The 18,493-nt window shown below is 35.1% G+C and overlaps 2 protein-coding genes across 2 annotated transcripts in view; both read right to left on the minus strand.

The window, feature by feature from the left end:
* Positions 1-536: 536 nt before the first annotated feature.
* veli (L27 and PDZ_signaling domain-containing protein veli) lies at positions 537-2,800 on the minus strand. The gene is made up of 2 exons (XM_088271701.1): positions 2,672-2,800; positions 537-2,584 (listed from the first exon to the last, which is right to left on the minus strand). The coding sequence occupies exon 2, from the start codon at positions 2,421-2,423 to the stop codon at positions 1,830-1,832; it is 594 nt and encodes a 197-aa protein (XP_088127827.1). The 5' UTR covers positions 2,424-2,584; positions 2,672-2,800; the 3' UTR covers positions 537-1,829.
* Positions 2,801-6,589: 3,789 nt separating this feature from the next.
* LOC148302388 (scavenger receptor class B member 1-like) overlaps positions 6,590-18,493 on the minus strand; it is a 45,537-nt gene continuing 33,633 nt past the window's right edge. The window contains exons 5-11 of the mRNA XM_088271700.1: positions 17,904-18,048; positions 16,197-16,397; positions 15,419-15,665; positions 12,862-13,011; positions 11,873-11,991; positions 8,839-8,967; positions 6,590-7,209 (exon numbers count right to left, since the gene is read on the minus strand). Of these exons, the coding sequence (XP_088127826.1) occupies positions 6,970-7,209; positions 8,839-8,967; positions 11,873-11,991; positions 12,862-13,011; positions 15,419-15,665; positions 16,197-16,397; positions 17,904-18,048 (1,231 nt within the window). The 3' untranslated portion in view covers positions 6,590-6,969. The remainder of the gene's footprint in view (positions 7,210-8,838; positions 8,968-11,872; positions 11,992-12,861; positions 13,012-15,418; positions 15,666-16,196; positions 16,398-17,903; positions 18,049-18,493) is intronic.

Genomic DNA, 18,493 nt, shown 5'->3' on the forward strand with positions numbered 1-18,493 from the left:
AACTCATTAGGGTGGTGACTGACTGGAACCTTTTCGTGTTAACGTGTTACGTTACGAGCATTCAGGCAGTCAGTACAGCGAGCCGAGCGCTCCATCCATAGTTTCAGATGCTCGCCGCAAGCGATGTTACGACGAAATGCTCCGGTCTGTCGCCACCCTTAGACTGCTATATTTTCTTCCACACCTACATAGTGAATTTTCAACCATTTCCAGTCCCCGAAATTTAAAAAAAAAAAGTAGATGGACAGTTACATTCCAATTGGAAGTCCTCTGCTCCACATACTGTTGTAATAGATACATGCGACAAAATGTAAGTTTACATTTTAAATAATCACAGTAAGACCATATGTGCACCGTATATATGCATACATGGATGCACTGCTTGAAGGATTATGGTCCGTGAATGCTTTGAGTTAGGTCATATGAAAAAAAAATTAATAACATCTGACATAAGACATAAGAGGAAAAAATCAATGTCGAATGAGATTTGACAGTAAACCGATAAGGGTTAAAAAAGAAATACAAAATTAACATGACAAATAATTTATTTAATCCTTAATAATAATAATACATATAGGTGCAGAATAATTCATTAATAATAATATATATCTGAGTGTTTGATAATGTTCTAAGAAGACGAAACGCATCACGTATTAAAATATACATAAATAAATGTAGAATTCAATCCAACAAAAACCTTGTTTTATTTTGGATATATTACCCAACAATAATATATATCTACTAGAAATAATAATAAGTAATCAAATAAAAATAATATCAATCCATGGCTTAATTAAATACAAATAATCCATTTTTCAGTGTTTTGACTCTATAATTGTAGCCATAAGGCATAGGAAGGTACTTGGGAGTAGGAATGGGCCGCCAATTTTTTAACAAGGGGCTCGCGGGCGGAAGGGAATGGTTTTGCCAATTTTGTTTTAATTATCCAAAATACATAATAATTAGAAATAATAAATTTCAAAAGGCAACAAAGTTTTATGTTTCATAATACAGTTCTGGTGATTCAAGAACAATGTTTCAAAATTGGTTCATATATCGCTCACTCCTTTCAAGAACGTCATAAATCAAAAATCGACAATTTTCAGTTGTGCATGTTTTCGGAATGCCCAGAAAATGTACTATATCCCAGCAAAAGCGGCATATTTTTAACTTAATATTTACCCGCTACAGGACAGAAACTGTTGTTTTTGCATTTTGAGGAAAAGGTATTGTTTAATTATTTTTTTGAATATATTAAATATTTTTCAAATGAGAAAAAACCTTCAGGTTTTACCTTAAAATATCTGTTGTTCAGTAAAAAGTTCAATAAGTGGCTGGGTATTTATTTTTGATATATTTTATTATATTGTTGAAAGGAGTGAGCGATTTATGATCCAATTTCGAAACATTGTTCTTGAATCACTAGAACTTCATTAGAGACATCTATTGGTGAGATGAAATAAGCTTTTTATTGAGCAGAAACTCTTTTATTAGTATATGAGGTCCGAATCCTGGATTATTATCACATACATTAGAAACGCTAGAAATTTTCAAGTATGCAAATACCCTCTTTTGCACTTTCTGTTAATAATTTCAATCCCTACTTTTAAAAAATGGACATACCCACACCGAATACAAAAAAAAACCCATTCGAAATAATTTTCAAATTTGACAAAATTACACACAAATATCCACAGATGTCATTGCTATACAAGTTACATCATACTAACTGACAAGACGGACTTCGTTCGTTAACGTCCATACTCCTTTAAGAATTCGCACTGACGTTCATTTACATCCATACTCCCGGACAGGTTAAATTCGTCTGTCTAATAATTATGGCGCCTCCTGGCAGCCCTCTGCTTGTCGAATCGCATCTCCATCTCTTCGAGCACCTTGGGCGTGTAGCGCACGACCAGCTTCACGGACCCGGCGGCCTGCTTCAACAGCTCCACGGCTCTCTCGTGGTTCTCGCCTTCCACGGACACCCCGTTCACAGACAGCAGCTGGTCGCCCCTCTTCAGCCCGCCGTGGCGGTCAGCCACGCCGCCGGGAATGATGCGAGATATATAAATAGGACTATTCTGCTCTTTCCCGCCCATTACGTTAAACCCGAGACCTTCCTCTGTCTTGGGTAGCTCTACTACGCGCGGATGGGCGTGTCCTTCGGACGCCGCGAACGCTGCGACGGTCGCTTTAGCCGTCGCGGACGCCCGGATGTCCGCGGAGCCTTGGATATCGACTGTTTCATAGACATGCTCGTAGACCTCCCTAACAGCGTTGAGGAAATCGCTCTGTAATACTTTCTGCAGCGCCGCTAGCTTCGTGGCGGGCACCTCGCCGCTCTGCTGCAGTTTCTCCAGCAGCTCGATCGATCTCTTGATGTCCCGGGCGAGGGTTAGTGGCTCCGCTACGCCACTCATTTCGTTCGATATTTATTCACCCGAAACGTCGAAGCAGCGAATAATTATTATTCAACAATGTCGAAAACAACGGTATCGAGATGATTCCAATCTTTCCTAGGATTTTGACAGCTCTATTGACATAATAAGGCGACCATCTTCTTTTTTGACAGTGCTACCAACTAAAAATAAAAAACAAAGATATTGTAAACATAGGTACCTACATATCTATGATTTATTTTTATATTTTTTATTTAATATTGATTAACCCGAAACGGAAGCGGCGAAAAATTATAATTCAACAGTATCGAAAACAACGATATCGAGATAATTCCACTCTTTCCTAGGATTTTGACAGCTCTATTGACATAATATGGCGGCCATCTTCTTTTTTGACAAATATACCAACTAAAAAAAAAACACCTACATTGTTAAATAAAGTAGGTACCTACAGATCTACAATTTTCAAATGCGTTATTTCAGACTTACAGGTCCACATGGTGTTATGTAGTACGAATTCTAGTAAAATTAAAGGGACTTTATATCACCCTTATAGGTCCACAAGGTGCTATGTATGGCAAACGTTATTTCTGACTTGTAGATCCACAAGGTATCGTGTATGGCAAACTTATAGGGACGTTATTTCTGCCTTATAGATAAGTCTACATGGTGCCATGTATGACGAACTTCTAGAGACATTATTTCTGCCTTATAGGTAGGTCTATGTAGTGCCAACATAGGCAGCAGAAGCTGCACTACATGCGCTACATAACATCCCTAGAATGTCACTAGAAAGTGACATTCTGGGGACGTTATTTCAGCCTTATAGGTCCACAAGGTGCCACGTATGGCGAACTTCTAGAGACGTTATTTCTGCCTTATAGGTAGGTCTACATAGTGCCATGTAGTGCAGCTTCTAGTGACATTCTAGGGACATTATTTTAGCCTTATAGGTCCACAAGGTACCATGTATGCCAAGGTGCAAACTATAGGGACGTTATGTATTTCTGCCATATAGGTCTACATGGTGTCATGTAGTGCAGCTTCTAGTGACATTCTAGGGACGTTATTTCAGCTTTATAGGTCCACAAGATGCCATGTTTGGCGATCTTCTAGGGACGTTATGTATTTCTGCCGTATAGGTCTACACTTTGCCATGTAGTGCAGCTTCTAGTGACATTCTTGGGACGTTATTTTAGCCTTATAGGTCCACAAGGTGCCATGTATAGCGAACTATAGGGACGTTATGTATTTCTGCCATATAGGTCTACATGGTGTCATGTAGTGCAGCTTCTAGTGACATTCTTGGGACGTTATTTCAGCCACATGGCGCCATATATGGCGACCTTCTAAATTACATTCTAGGTAAATGCAGCTTCGTCAAGAAACTTAAGTACAAAACTTAAAAATTCATTATGTTAAAAATGTATTCTTCAAGAATACAGAATTGAACACAAATAATTGAACATAATTGAACATTTTATAAACAATTTATTTTTGGATTTGGTAATAGAAACATATAAATATAAAATAATGTATTTCAATTCATATTCTTTTATGTATTACAGTTTTATTTATTTAATATTAAATAATTTAAGCAAGGAATGCCTCGGTAACAGTAAGAATATTCTATGATTTAATTCAAATAAACTAATTTAAATTAGGAATGCCTGTAGAACAGTTTGAATATTCCATAAATTTAATTCATTTAAACTAATTTAAATTGGAAATGCCTGTAGAACAGTTAGAGTATTCCATAAATTTAATTCATATAAACTAATTTAAATAAGGAATGCCAGTAAAACAGTTTGAATATTCCATAAATTTAATTCATATAAACTAATTTAAATAAGGAATGCCAGTAAAACAGTTTGAATATTCCATAAATTTAATTCATATAAACTAATTTGAATTGGGAATGCCTGTAGAACAGTTAGACTATTCCATAAATTTAATTCATATAAACTAATTTAAATTAGGAATACCTGTATAACAGTGTGAAAATTCTATGAACTTAATGCATATAAACTAATTTAAATAAGAAATACCTGTGTTCAAATATTCCATATTAAGAATGCCTCTAAAGCATAAATAATTTATTTTAAAGTACCATAAAATACATTTGTGATTAATTCAATATATTTTTATTGTAAATTTGCTAATTATGTTACAATTATATTCTTTTTTCGAACATATCTTAAAAGAATTATCACAGATAATATTAATATACTTCTATAATACAATGTTTAATCATTGATTTTAATATATACAATAAAAAAGCCATATGTTCTCGCTAATCATTATGAAGATAAATATATTTTTTAAATAATGTAAAACCTTTCATTTTTCCGTTCTTATTAAAATTGGGAACAGAGTAATGCCGACTAAACTCAATGCAAACTTGGAACGTTCAGAAGACCAATCATAACGATGCGAACGCATTTGATTATTATATTTTCAGGTATACTACGTACTAATCATCATGCTATCTTCTTTGTACAACGATTGATGTTGGTCATCCCTCTAGCAAACAGATTGAGAAAGAAAGACTATGCGGATTAAAATTGCGCACTAAAATTGATCAAAATTGGCTAATCCTAATCAACATACCGTAGTCATACAGGAAAAAGTGACAAGGTCCATTTTTAACAAAAACGTGATCATTGACTATTTGATATCTTACTAAATTAATATTGCCCTGAAAAAATTCCCAAAGGATTTTAAGCTTGGCAGTATAATATATTGACTTGTTAAAAATGACTAACTGCATTGGTGTTTATTTTCTTGCCAAGCAAAAGTGACTTAAATGGCCCTCCTGAACATTTTACATTTTGTTAGTTGATCACTTTCTCCTGTACGACTATGATACATCAAATTTAACCTATTTCAAACCAAATTCAAGTGTTTCTATTTAAATTTAATCTTTCACAAATCAAGTGTAGAGGCAATTTAAAACCAAGTTTAAAAACGTACATTATGTGATAGTAATCACATGAGATAGTAAAACAAGTTTGGCATAAAAACAGCAACCTTTATGTAGAAACTAATAACAAAGTAAAATAATAAACAAATAAAATTCAACCTTCTTAAAATCAAAATCATGCGTTTCTGATTCAAATTCAATCTTTTCTGATTCAACTTTATTTAAAACCATGTTTTAAAAAAGACATAATGTGATAGTAATCTCGTCACAAAATATATGTGATGGGCATAAAAATAGCAACCTTTATGTATTCACATAAAATTCAACCTATTTATAATCAAATACTTGTGTTTCTTATTCAAATTTTATCTTTTACAAATCAATTTTAAACCAAGATTTATAAAGACACAATGTGATAGTAAAATATACACGTTGGGCATAAAAACAGCAACCTTTATATACACATACACATATGTATATATATATGTATACCTACATACATAAAAGTCAACCTTTTAAAGTTCAAATTCAAGCATACAAATTCAATATTTTCAAATCAATTTTAAACAAAGCCTTTAAACTGACCTAATAATGTAACAGAAGATAGAAATAATCATTTTAGATAACAAAACAATACATATTTGGCATAAAAACAGTAACCCAGTTGTATAAACAAAATATTCAACCTTTTAAAACCAAAATCATATAAACCTTTCACAATTCAATTTAAAACAAAGTTTTAAAATAAACATTATGTGTTAGTATTTAGAAATTAGTATTTAAGATTAAAAAAAGTACATATTTGGCATTCAAATAAAATAAAAATAAAATGTAACATTTTTGAAAACAAATTCAAGTGAATGGAGTTGAAATACGAGCAGAGAAAGACCTAGGAAAACTTAGAATGATCAAGTATGCCAAATTCTTGAAAGCGGTCAGGAGTCAGAATAATCGGCGGGTATGTATGAGGAGATTGAAGAAAGAACTGTTAAACAAATTTATGAGGCGAAAGTAGTTGGACGTAGGAGCAGAGGAAGACCGAAGAAAACTTGGCATGATCAAGTATGCCAAATACTATAAAACGGTCAGAAGACGGAACAATCAGCAGGTGTGTATGAGGAGATCGAAGAAAGAATGATAAAACAAATTTATCAGGCGAATGTAGTTGGATAGTAATGTCCGCCTCCGTGGCGTAATGGTCAGCGTGTTTAGCTACCGTGTTGGAGGTCCCGGGTTCAATTCCCAGGGGGGGTGAAAACAAACATTAGTGATTTTACACTGTAATACTTATTTAATATTACCCTTGACTGGTTCCTGAAGCGCAAGAGTGATCACCTTGCCTTCGTGTAAGTAATGATCAAGATAACACTGCGCCAATTCGATGCAGTGCCCTATGCACCATTGGGTGCGGATAAGCGATAAGGGTTATGTAGTTGGATATGGGAGCAAAAGAAGACCGAGGAAAACTTGGCATGATCAATAATGCCAAATACTTCAAAGCGGTTAGGAAACGTAACAATCGGCGGTTGTGTATGAGGAGATGTATGAATGTATGATGTATGAGATGTAGAAGAGGCGAGGAATGTTTATAAAGATGGCTGTGGAAAAGAGTGTTCTCTGCCTACTCCTGGAGACACATCACTATCACAAAATATGTTTATTCTTATCTTTATCATAGCCTAGAATGGTTTTCTTGGCGAGACTGTTTAGCATTATATGTCGATCAAACAGAGAGTTTGAAGCGCACTGAAGCTTGCAGAACTGCAGTATCAACAATAGTCCGGCTACGATCAAAACTATGCTGAAGATGGCTTGTGCTACTGGCAACACTTTCACCGTTACGATAAGCATCCCCCACACGTATCCCGGAAGTTGTCGCTGACTCTGAAACACATATGTTCATTTTATAACAAAACAACTTAATACATGGTATGGTTGAGTATGTCAAATACTTGAAAGCAGTCAGGTAGGAGTCGGAATACCGTATTTTAACCGGTCAACTGCCAAAAGCGTCTTAAGATGCATAATTTCTGTGAAGGGAGCGCTGCTCATACAAAAATTATGTCTTAAAACGCGCCGTTTTAAATGGGCTTTTACTAAAGAAAATCAATTATTTAAAATGTACAAATATATTGAACATATAGTGACATCTATTGAGAATATCTTTGCATACTTAGAATTGAAACAGAATATGTTTTTACCACTTTAAACGTAAATTGAAGAAAGCTTTGTCGTCGGAACAACTAATGGCGCTCAGGATTTTCCAATAATCCCCGAGTTGCCGTCACTGCCGAATCTGATGACAGTGATTTTAGTGTCGATTCTGATGATTTATAATTTTAAATTTTTTAAAATTATAATGTGTATTTATATACTTTTAATATTAAACTAACATAAACAATTACTTTTGAAATATAATTTAGTTTTCATATTTTCTATGACAAATTTCGTGACAATTTTATGATTATGGAAAATGACTGCATGACTAGCGCGCTCTTCATTTATTTGGTAAGTTTTATAAATAAAAGTTATTACACTTTCAATAACGATATGTTTAGAAGGTTTTATTTTTGTGGTAAAATTCGCGGCGTGCTGGGTACCGCCATACATGTACCTGCCGGCAGTTAAAAGGTTAAGAACTAACGCCACAGACTATAAGGCGCTAATGGCTACAAGGCGCTACGGACTATAAGGCTCTACGGACTATAGTATGCTATATAGTGTAGTGGTAAGGTGTATGGCTACAGTGCTGAAGTCCAGTACGTAAATTCAATTTCCAGGAGAATAAAAGTGAATGAAAATGATTTTTCACTCTAATATTTATTTGTCCGCCTCCGTAGTGTAATGGTCAGCACGCTCGGCTACCGTTCTGGAGGTCCCGGGTTCGATTCCCAAGGGGGGTAAAATAAATATAAGTGATTTTTTCACTGTCATATTTATTCAATATTACCCTGGACTGGTACCTGAAGCGGAGGGCTGATCACCTTTCCTTCATGTGTAAACCATCAAGATAACACTCCGTTTATATGACGCAGTGCCCTATGCACCATTGGGGTGCGGATAAGGGTTTTATTATTATTATATTTATTAACCCTTTCCGGCCCCCTAAAATTAAAAAAAATTCTAGGTAGACAGTTACATTCCAATTAGAAAAAAATAATTTTGTCCTCTGCTCCACATAGTGTTGTAATAGATACGAGTGACAAAAATGTAACCATAAAATTTAAATAAATAATACTAATAATGAAAAAAATGTCAAATAACATCCGACATGGGACCTAAGAGGAAAAAATCGATGTCAAATGAGATTCCACATTGGACCAGTAAGGGTTAAATATGGACTATACATTTAGACTGGTACTTGAAGCGCAGGACTTATCGCCTTGTCTTTGTGTAATTATCGATTATGATAATTTTGCGTCGATAGATGTAGTGCCCTTTACACCATTAAGTGCGGCTAAGGGTGGAAGAAGAAGAATTGATACGTAATTTAAATCAAATAGAATAACTTACATATTCTGCCCAAAACATAGGAATGGACACTCCACTGAATCTCATTATCTGAGGACTGAATCCGGAAAGGTTGCCCATCACCAGATTGCTTTGGGAGCGTGCCCGGGAATTTAGAGGAATTCCAGTTATCTGAAAAATAAAACAAGTCGATACAGTGAGGCCTCGCACAACGAACTTTGTGATATATTATTATTATTTTATTATTTTTTTTACTTATGGTTCACAAACAATGAAAAACAAATTACAATAAATGAAATACAGTGCAATACAAATTGTTTGAATGTTTTTCATCAATTAGATGAGAACACAACAAGCTTACAGAAACAATAAAGGTTCAGGTTAAACACATATCGCTCACTCCTTTCAAGAACGTCATAAATCAAAAATCGACAATTTTTAGTTGTGTATGTTTTCGGAATGCCCAGAAAATGTCCTCTATCCCAGCAAAAGAGGCATATTTTTAACTTAATATTAACCCGCTACAGGGCAGAAAGTATTGTTTTTGCATTTTGAAGAAAAGGTATTTTTCAATTATTTTTTGAAATATCCTAAATATTTTTCAAATGGAGAAAAAACCTTTAGGTTTTACCCAAAAAGTTCTGTTCCGCAGTAAAAAGTTCGATAAGTGGCTTGATATTTATTTAATACATTGTATTATATTTTTAAACTTTAAAAACGTTCTCCTGAAAAATCAAGTATTTTGATTTATGACGTTCTTGAAAGGAGTGAGCGATAATATATACAGAATATAAATTTGGTTGTAAAAAAAGGGTAATAGCAATTAAAAGTAACGAGGTAAGAAAAATAAAAATAAAAATTAGAAGTAAAAATTAAAAGTGAAATTAAACTATGCTACATAAGGTACAAAATTCAACATTCCACTTAATAGACCTCTTGTATTTCTCCGTGCCATCGTTAAATGTATCGATGGTGAGATTATCAGTATTTTCTAAATTATTTTACAACCTTAGCATCCTAGAAATGGACTTAAAGTGTGCCATATTATTGTTATATGCTGGGAGAGAAAATGTGTTGTGCCTCCTTAATCGCCGAGAGGGAACATTCATTGCTATCTTCTCGACACAAAATACTGAATCAATGTTACCATGGATTATATTATAAAGATATATTAAGTCAGCAATTTGTCTCCTGATTTCCAATTTGTCAATATTGATTGGGAATTAACTTTTTGGAATGACATGTAGATTATTATGCACACAGTGATCCATTCTTGGTTTAAGCCTGAGGGATAGTAAGAAATGAAGAGATTAGGAACACAACCAGAATAGCGGATTTCAATTCAATTCAATTCAATTCAATTTATTCAATAATTGATATATACATTACAAACAAACATTTAAGGCGTATACATTAAAAAAACAAATTAAAAATTACGCAAGAAGACTCTTGTTAAATGTGTAGAAGAATCTCGCTTCGGAAAACTCCTTCGGACACATGGAACAGATCAATATCCAATGTGATATTGTTCAACATAGCGGTAGCTCTTCCTACAGGCATAACCATCGGCAGGTTGGTCCTGTGTATAGGAATGTGAAACAATCTATGCCGACGCTGTCTTAGGTAACTATCGGGAACATACAGACCAATGCTCTGGATAATTTCAGGATTATCGATCATACCGCGCAACAATCGATAAAAATGCGTAATCAAATACACATTCCTTCTAGTCTCTAAACTATTGTAGCCAAGCATACCCTGGAGAAACTGGGTCGGGTAGAGCCAAGGATAATAGCCATACTCTCTCATGTAGAGATACCTCAAAAACTTCTTTTGGACTTTCTCTACCATAAGAGAGTACTTAAGCTCGTGTGGCCCCCAAATCATCGAGCCACTCTCGAGTCTACTTCGCACCAAGGAGTTCTCAGCACGCAGGTATTTTGGAAAACCCTGGCAGTACGCAGAACAAATCCTAGCATTTTCAATGCATTACCACTGACTGCCTCTATGTGATCGTGAAATGTCAGGGATATCAGGATATCATGGATCGCGAGCAAGACTAAAGTGGCATGGGTGCGACAAGTTGCAAGACAAGATGGACTCCTAAAATGTTAAGATGGGTACCTTGGGAGAGTAAAAAAGGCGTCGGAAGACCTCATAATGATGGTCTAACTACTAGCCGCTGTGGGGGTAGAAATTAGCTGCAAACAGCAACTGACCAAAAAAATTGAAAGATACAGGAGAGGACTATATCCAGCAGTAGAGAACTGAAGGCTAAAGAAAAGATGAAAGACTTGCTTTGTGTTTGAAGTCAGTTATTCTCTCACTAATAAAAATAAGGATAAAATAAAAATGAAGATAGATGTCCGTGTAGTTCCAAAGGTAGTCATATGCGGATATTTTTCTAAACAGGGGACTCGAGTTACCCCATAACATCAGTTTGAAGGGATATTTTAGAATGGGGGCTTTTCTATTCACATATGACGCAAGACCCTGAAAAAAATGTGGAGAAATGATCAAAACATTTTCTAACTGACTAAGTAAACATCGCGCCGCTTACCGCAGGGGCAGACAGAGGGAATAGAACGCCACACGTCGTTGCAAACATTCTTCCCCTCTTCAATATTCATGCATCTTCTCGTACATACTCGCTGAATATTTCGACTTTTGCTAGCTGTCTATGACGCAAGACACTGAAAAAAAATGTGGAGAAATGATCAAAACATTTTCTAACTTGTGTTTGAAGTCAGTTATTCTCTCACAAAGGGAAGAAAGGATAAATTAAAAAATGAAGATACCAGGAAAATAACCGAAGTAGAAGATATCATGGATTGCGTGGCAAAACTCAAATGGCAATGGGTAGGACATATCACTTGATTACAAGACATATTACAAGTGTGAGATGGTCTTAGGACATAGTCGCTGTGGGGGGTAGAAACTGCCTACAAACAGCAATCAACTGAAAAAAATGATAGAATACAGAAGACTATATCGAGCAGTGGAGGACAGAAGGCTAAAGAAGAAGAAGAAATTACTCTTTCAACGTAAATCTAGCTTTGTAAAAATATTATATTACCGGTTCAACAATGGCGTAGGATTTGTGCTCCTCAGCATTTGGATTAAGACCCTCGATCCGACTTGATACTGAAGAATCCGCCCCCAAGAAATGTGGGAGAGAGAGAGCCATTGGAAAATCTGTAAAGGAAAAAGAAGAAAAACCGATTTCATTACATTATAATTTTTTAATTTTTTAAAGGAATATCCCACAAAGCCTGTATTTTTAGAGGCTTGTTTGCAGGTAGGATACTAAGTACAAGGAAGGTAAATGTGAAAAACACACCACTCACCGCTCACTCCTTTCATCAACGTCATATATTAAAATCGACAATTTTCGGTTGTGCATGTTTTTGAAATAGTACTTAGAAAATGTACTATATCCCAGTAAAAGCGGCTTTAACTTAATATTTACCCGCTACAGGGCAGAGAGTGTTGTTTTTGCATTTTGAAGAAAAGGTATTGTTTAATTATTTTTTGTAAAAACATTCAGGTTTTAGCTAAAAAGATCTGTTATATAGTAAAAATTTCCATAAGTGGCTTGATTTTTATTTTTAATTCATTTATTACATGTTTGAACTTTAAAAAAGATCTCCTGATAAATCTTGTTAAAGTTTTTTGATATATGACGTTGTTGAAAGGAGTGAGCGAAACATCCAGACCAATTCAAAATAAATCTCAATAATTGATTTGGCAGTCACTTTGTGGTAAAATCTATCCATTTTTAATGAATGTTTTACTTGGTAAATACCACTATTTCTAAATGATGTGGAATGCATGGAAACACGTGTCACTGTAGATTTTAAGAAATAGTGGTATTTACCAAGTAAAACAATAATTAAAAATGAAAATAAATTGTTGACGATCACTCCGGAGAAACATTGTCTATCCTGGGCAGTAGGAAACAGCTCCTCCACATCTCTCATCCGGGTCCACTCTGGAATGTTTCAAAGCCAGGAAAGCTGCCTTCTTCTATATTGAATACTAATAAGTAAACATCTAAATTCTTACTGAAGTAACATTTGGAGATGTCGCTGAGACCGTCCGGCATGGGTGGATAACTAGCAAAGCAGTCGGGGTTATCAGTATCGTGAGTTCTGTGATAGGTGTCAATAGGTACGAGGTACCTATAAGCAGCGATCCCTTCAAATTCGTAGTCATCTAAAAAGAAATTGAAATAGTGATAAACGGGGTATTTTTTAAACAAAAAAGGTACCGGAACTCATTGGAGTTCATGTCCAGCTTTTTACTGAAAAAAATCAATTTAAATATTCATTACAATACCATATTTTATCATTTTAAGGAATTTGGGTTGTGTTCCCGCGATTACAGTCAGAGTTTCTCAGCTCGAACCCACTCTACCACAATTTGATACCTATTTCTAATAATGAGCCGCTTAGGCCCAAAGAAATAGTATGTAATTGAAATATGTGTATTATTTTTTGACATCTCATCAAAGATGAAGAAGAATATGGAAGTCTGGGCATTTACGGGGCTGTATGGGTAGAATTGGTGAATTTTACACGTGTGTAAAGTGATCACTTAAACACCAGCCTATGATGGTCGTCAGCCCCGTAAATACCCAGACAGCCATATTCTCCTTTATCTTTGATGAGATGTCAAAAAATAATATGAAAAATAACTCCAATAATTGGAGATAAGCCAGTTTTGTGAACAAGTATTTGGATACACTCAAAATGTAGGAAATCTATATGTAAATAATAAAAACAAATGTTTATCTTTTGAAAAACTATATATATATATATATATATATGAATATATTTAAATAAAAGTTATAATTATGTAAGCGCAAACATTGTTTCTTCTAACTAATTTTGAAATTACAAAAAATTGTATTTATTAGTCATTATTAGCATGTTATTTTTTGCAGAGACCCACCAAGCCACCATATGTATGTGGTCGGAGGAGTTCTTTTTACATAATTAGATTTGTTTAAAGTTTTTTATATCTGTTTTAACATACACAAAAAAAAATGGTTTGCAATTTTCACACTATAAACTCTTTTATTTACCCATTCCTTTGTGTTTCCTTTGGTCCATAATTTAGTTAGCCCTCTTACCTCTGCTGGCAACAAATTAAAAATGCTCTAAACCATGAAGTTTTCTACTTCCATATTTATTCACTCTTGGGACCATCAAGCCTTCGTTGTGACATCCGACATCTTTCATCGGACCCGTGACAGTTCATAAGGAACTGTCACGAGAGGTGGTTTTACCATATACATGATAAAACTAGTGAAGGACTTGGTACCATAAACCAAACTAGAACACAAAATGCCGAACCCCCTTCTAGTGGAACCGAATGTCTGCTGACGACAGTCAGCAGTCCGGCTTCTCCTGAGGAGTGCAACGTGGTTTCCTCCCAGCAATGAGCAAATGCTGACAAGTTCCTGATTGACCCACACTAGATTATCCTTCCTGTTCCCAACACAGATGAAAATAAAACATTTTTTCTTCAAACCCTTATCCGCGCACCCCAATGGTGCATAGGGCACTGCATCATATAAACGCAGTGTTATCTTTATCGTTAATACATGAAGGAAAGGGGATCAGCCCTCCGCTTCAGGTACCAGGGTAATATTAAATAAATATATGAGTGAAAAAAACATATATTTTTAGTTAGAAGAAACAAAAATACTTTATGATCTTTAAACCTTGTACATAATAAGCAAGATAAATAATTGATGCAATTGCCATATAAAAAGAGAGTATGGACATGTGGAGCGAATGGATAGCGAGAGAATGACTAAGAAAATATATGTGGCGGATGTGAGAGGGAAAACAGAACGAGGACGATAAAAAAAGACTTGAATCAGATCAATCAGAACCTAAAATCTGGCAGTGTCAAAAGTCTGCGTAATCGGAGGGCATGTATGACTAGATGTATGGATGTGAAGGAGGCAAGCAGTGTATGTCAGGACAGAAGAGTGTGGCGTTTCATCCTTTCTGCCTACCACTGCGGGGTAACGGCGTGATGGTAATAGTAGCAATAGTAGTAACCATATAAAAAAAAAACTTTGTTGTGGGTGAAGCGGGCGTCATAGTTATGTACTAGAAGATTTTTATACTTTTTACTAGTTAGTTGCTTAACTATGATGACCATCCACAAAATTCTACGTTCTGGAATACACATCGCTCACTCCTTTCAAGAACGTCATAAATCAAAATACTTGATTTTTCAGGAGATCATTTTTAAAGTTTTAAAATATAATACAATGTATTAAAAATAAAAATCAAGCCACTTACTGAACTTTTTACTGTGCAACACATCTTTTTAGGTAAAACCTGAATGTTTTTTCCCCATTTGAAAAATATTTAGCATATTTTTAAAAAAATTATTAAACATTACCTTTTCTTAAAAATGCAAAAACAACACTTTCTGCCCTGTAGCGGGTAAATATTAAGATAAAAATATGCCTCATTTGCTGGGATAAAGTATATTATCTGGGCATTCCGAAAACATGCACAACTGAAAATTGTCAATTTTTGATTTATGACGTTCTTGAAAGGAGTGAGCGACATGTATTCTTATACATAAAGTACCTTACCATGGTAACGAAGTGCTATGACTTTACACAAGGATTTGCGCCAGTATAGTAACGAAGAATTCCTCTGCAGCCGCTGGGTATACAGGATTCCTTCCGTAGATCCTTGCACAGTTTCCTTGCACCTTTGGTCACTTTCGAATCCTGGAAGCTTGACGCTTCCTCTGAAGTTGTCTATCATAAAGAACTTGTTTTCCCCCCACCTTGTGCCGATGTACACCGTGACGCGATCTGTGTGTGATTTGTACATCTGAAAACAGTTCAAATAACTCAGATAGTTCATATTACTCAGATAGAAAACAGTTCATATTACTCACATAGAAAACAGTTCAAATTATTACATATAGTTCATATTACTTATATTGAAAACAGTTTAAATTACTCACACAGAAAAAAGTTTATATCACTCACATAGAATATAATTCATATTACTTTTATAGTTCATGTCAAGTACATGGAAAACAGTTCATATTACTCACAAAGTTACTTGTATAGAAAACTTCATATTACTCACATCCAAAAAAGTTCATAGGACATAGAAAAAAGTTTGTATTACTCGTCTAGACAACGTTCAAATTACTTACATAGCTCATATTGATCACATAGCAAGCAGTTCATATTACTCACATAGTTCATATTACAACATACAAAACAGTTCATATTACTTTCAAATTTCTCGTTACTCACACAGATCATATTTGCACGACTTCCATCTTCTTTTGTATTAAAGGGAAGAATGATACATGTTTCATATAAAGCTGAGACACATTCAAAGACTTACCGTAGCAAGCATGCCAACATTTTCAATCGGCACAATTCCGGGCAGCAACCGCTTTCCTGTTGTGAGGATCGGGTCCGTGTAGTTCCAAAGGTAGTCATATGCGGATATTTTTCTAAACAGGGGGCTCGAGTTACCCCATAACATCAGTTTGAAGGGATATTTTAGAATGGGGGCTTTTCCATTCACATATGACGCAAAACCCTGAAAAAAAACGTGGAGAGATAATCTAAACATTTTCTAGCTGACTAACTAAACATCGCGCTGATTTTCCGCAGGGCAGGCAGAGAGAATAGAACGCCACACGTCTTTGCAAACATTCTTCCCCTCTTCAATGTTCATGCATCTTCTCGTACGTACTCGCTGAATATTTCGACTTTTGCTAGCTGTCTAGCTGTCCATGGAATTCGGAGCATGCGCCTCCAACACCACATTTCAAATGCTTCAATTATTCTCAATTCATTGACAAGAACCAAACTCCTGACAAGCTTTATCTAGGTGTTTCTATATTTATCCTCACACCCCGGTGTTTTTAGATTTATCTAGCTTAGACATGGCACTTTTGGCGATGGCGATACGACGTCTGATCTCTCCTTTGCCGATACTGGCCAGAGTCAAGGCATCCAAGTGTAACTGGATGGACCCATCGGTGCGTCTAGCTGTCATTACTGAGGGTTGTGACCCTTGCAGAAACAATGGATCTTCTCCAGTTATCCCATGACTGTGCTGCCTGTAGCGCTCTGACCACTGAGGTGCCTGCTGCTACCTTAATTTGATCGGTCCATCGTGTGAGGATCTTCCTCTCTCCCTCTCTTCCCTTCCAACACCACATTTCAAATGCGTATTTTTTTTTTCTTTATCCCTTGCTTCTTTTTCTCCTTTACCTTCACCTTACCATGTTTTAAATAGCATCTTTGTATGATATAACTTGTGGAATTCTCCCAGTTAATAAATATTAAATAATACTTTCCTACCGTCAGCCACAAGGCAAAAAATAACACAAATGCTACGCAGAATGCTTAGATATTGTTTATGTTTAGAAATTGTTTATTTATTTAAATATTTGCAGTATCCCACATTAAAAATATAATTTTAAACAACTATTTTGAACATTTTAATACTCTGGTTTCATTCAAAACTTGTTTTGTTGTTAAACTGGATATGTTTTATTATTTTTATTCTAGTTTCCTTATTTGAGACGCTTTATATTCTGAAATACCCCTTAAAATCGTACGCATTTAAAATAAGTTAAAGTATTTTTTTCATTTTACAAATTAACTTTGCCACAAACACACTTTGCCGACCTGTGGCTCAGACTAATAAAATATAATGTACTCACGAAACTGCATTATAAACATAATTGTAAATCAATTAGCTGCAGAGCTTGATTTCCTATGTAAAATTCTTGACATCATGTATGCCGTAGAAGTCTTCACATTGACCTTTGAACATATTTCATTCATGCAATGACGTCTTTCTAACTATTATCGACAGATATTACTTTTTATCTTTTTGTGTAATCGTAACTTACTTACTTAAAATGTTTTAAATAAATAAACTGGTCAAATTATAAGGTAAATAATAAAGATGAAAATGATATTTTCCGGCATTCCGGAAACATGCATAACTGAAAATTGACGACTTTTGATAAATGACGTTGTTGAAAGGAGTGAGCGATATGTTTTTAAAATATTAATAACATCAACTCACCAGTACAGGTAGGTTCACCACGCATATAGTGGCATTCATGTCGATACCTTTATTGTGCTCTGGTAGAAATTCCAACCATCTCTTGGCTGTGTAAGAAAGGGTGCCATTTTCATTGAAAGTTATATTCGAATGCTCCAATTTTTCCCTGTAACAAAAAAAAACAATATATTCATGTCTAGTAAATCATTTACATAAAGCATTTATATATCTTCTTCTTCCTGGCTCCATCCCAATATATCGTCTTTGTAGGCTGTTGGGATAAGCTCTTATGGTTTCTAGTTGAATACCACTTTAATTTATCAGAAGGGAAGCAAGATGAAAGCGGATTACTTTTAACACAAATTTATTCAGTTCTATAAAATTACAATCAAGAAAATACTTAAGAATAATCGCGTGATTCTAATATGAAAACAGTTGAACTACGTGTCGATCTGAGGACGGGCGGCGGCGAAGTGTGACGAGCTAGTTTCCGCTTGTTGCGGGCTCCGTGGTGTGTTCGTTATTTCACTCGATTTGAGTTGCCATAGTAGATGTGTGGGTTGCCACACTCTCCTCGTCCTCAGGTTGTAGGTCCTTCTATCATGGACAAC

This window comes from Brachycentrus maculatus, unplaced genomic scaffold (assembly GCF_059751285.1).
Source record: "Brachycentrus maculatus isolate JH-2025_06_01 unplaced genomic scaffold, ASM5975128v1 h1tg000458l, whole genome shotgun sequence".
NCBI lineage: Eukaryota > Metazoa > Arthropoda > Insecta > Trichoptera > Brachycentridae > Brachycentrus > Brachycentrus maculatus.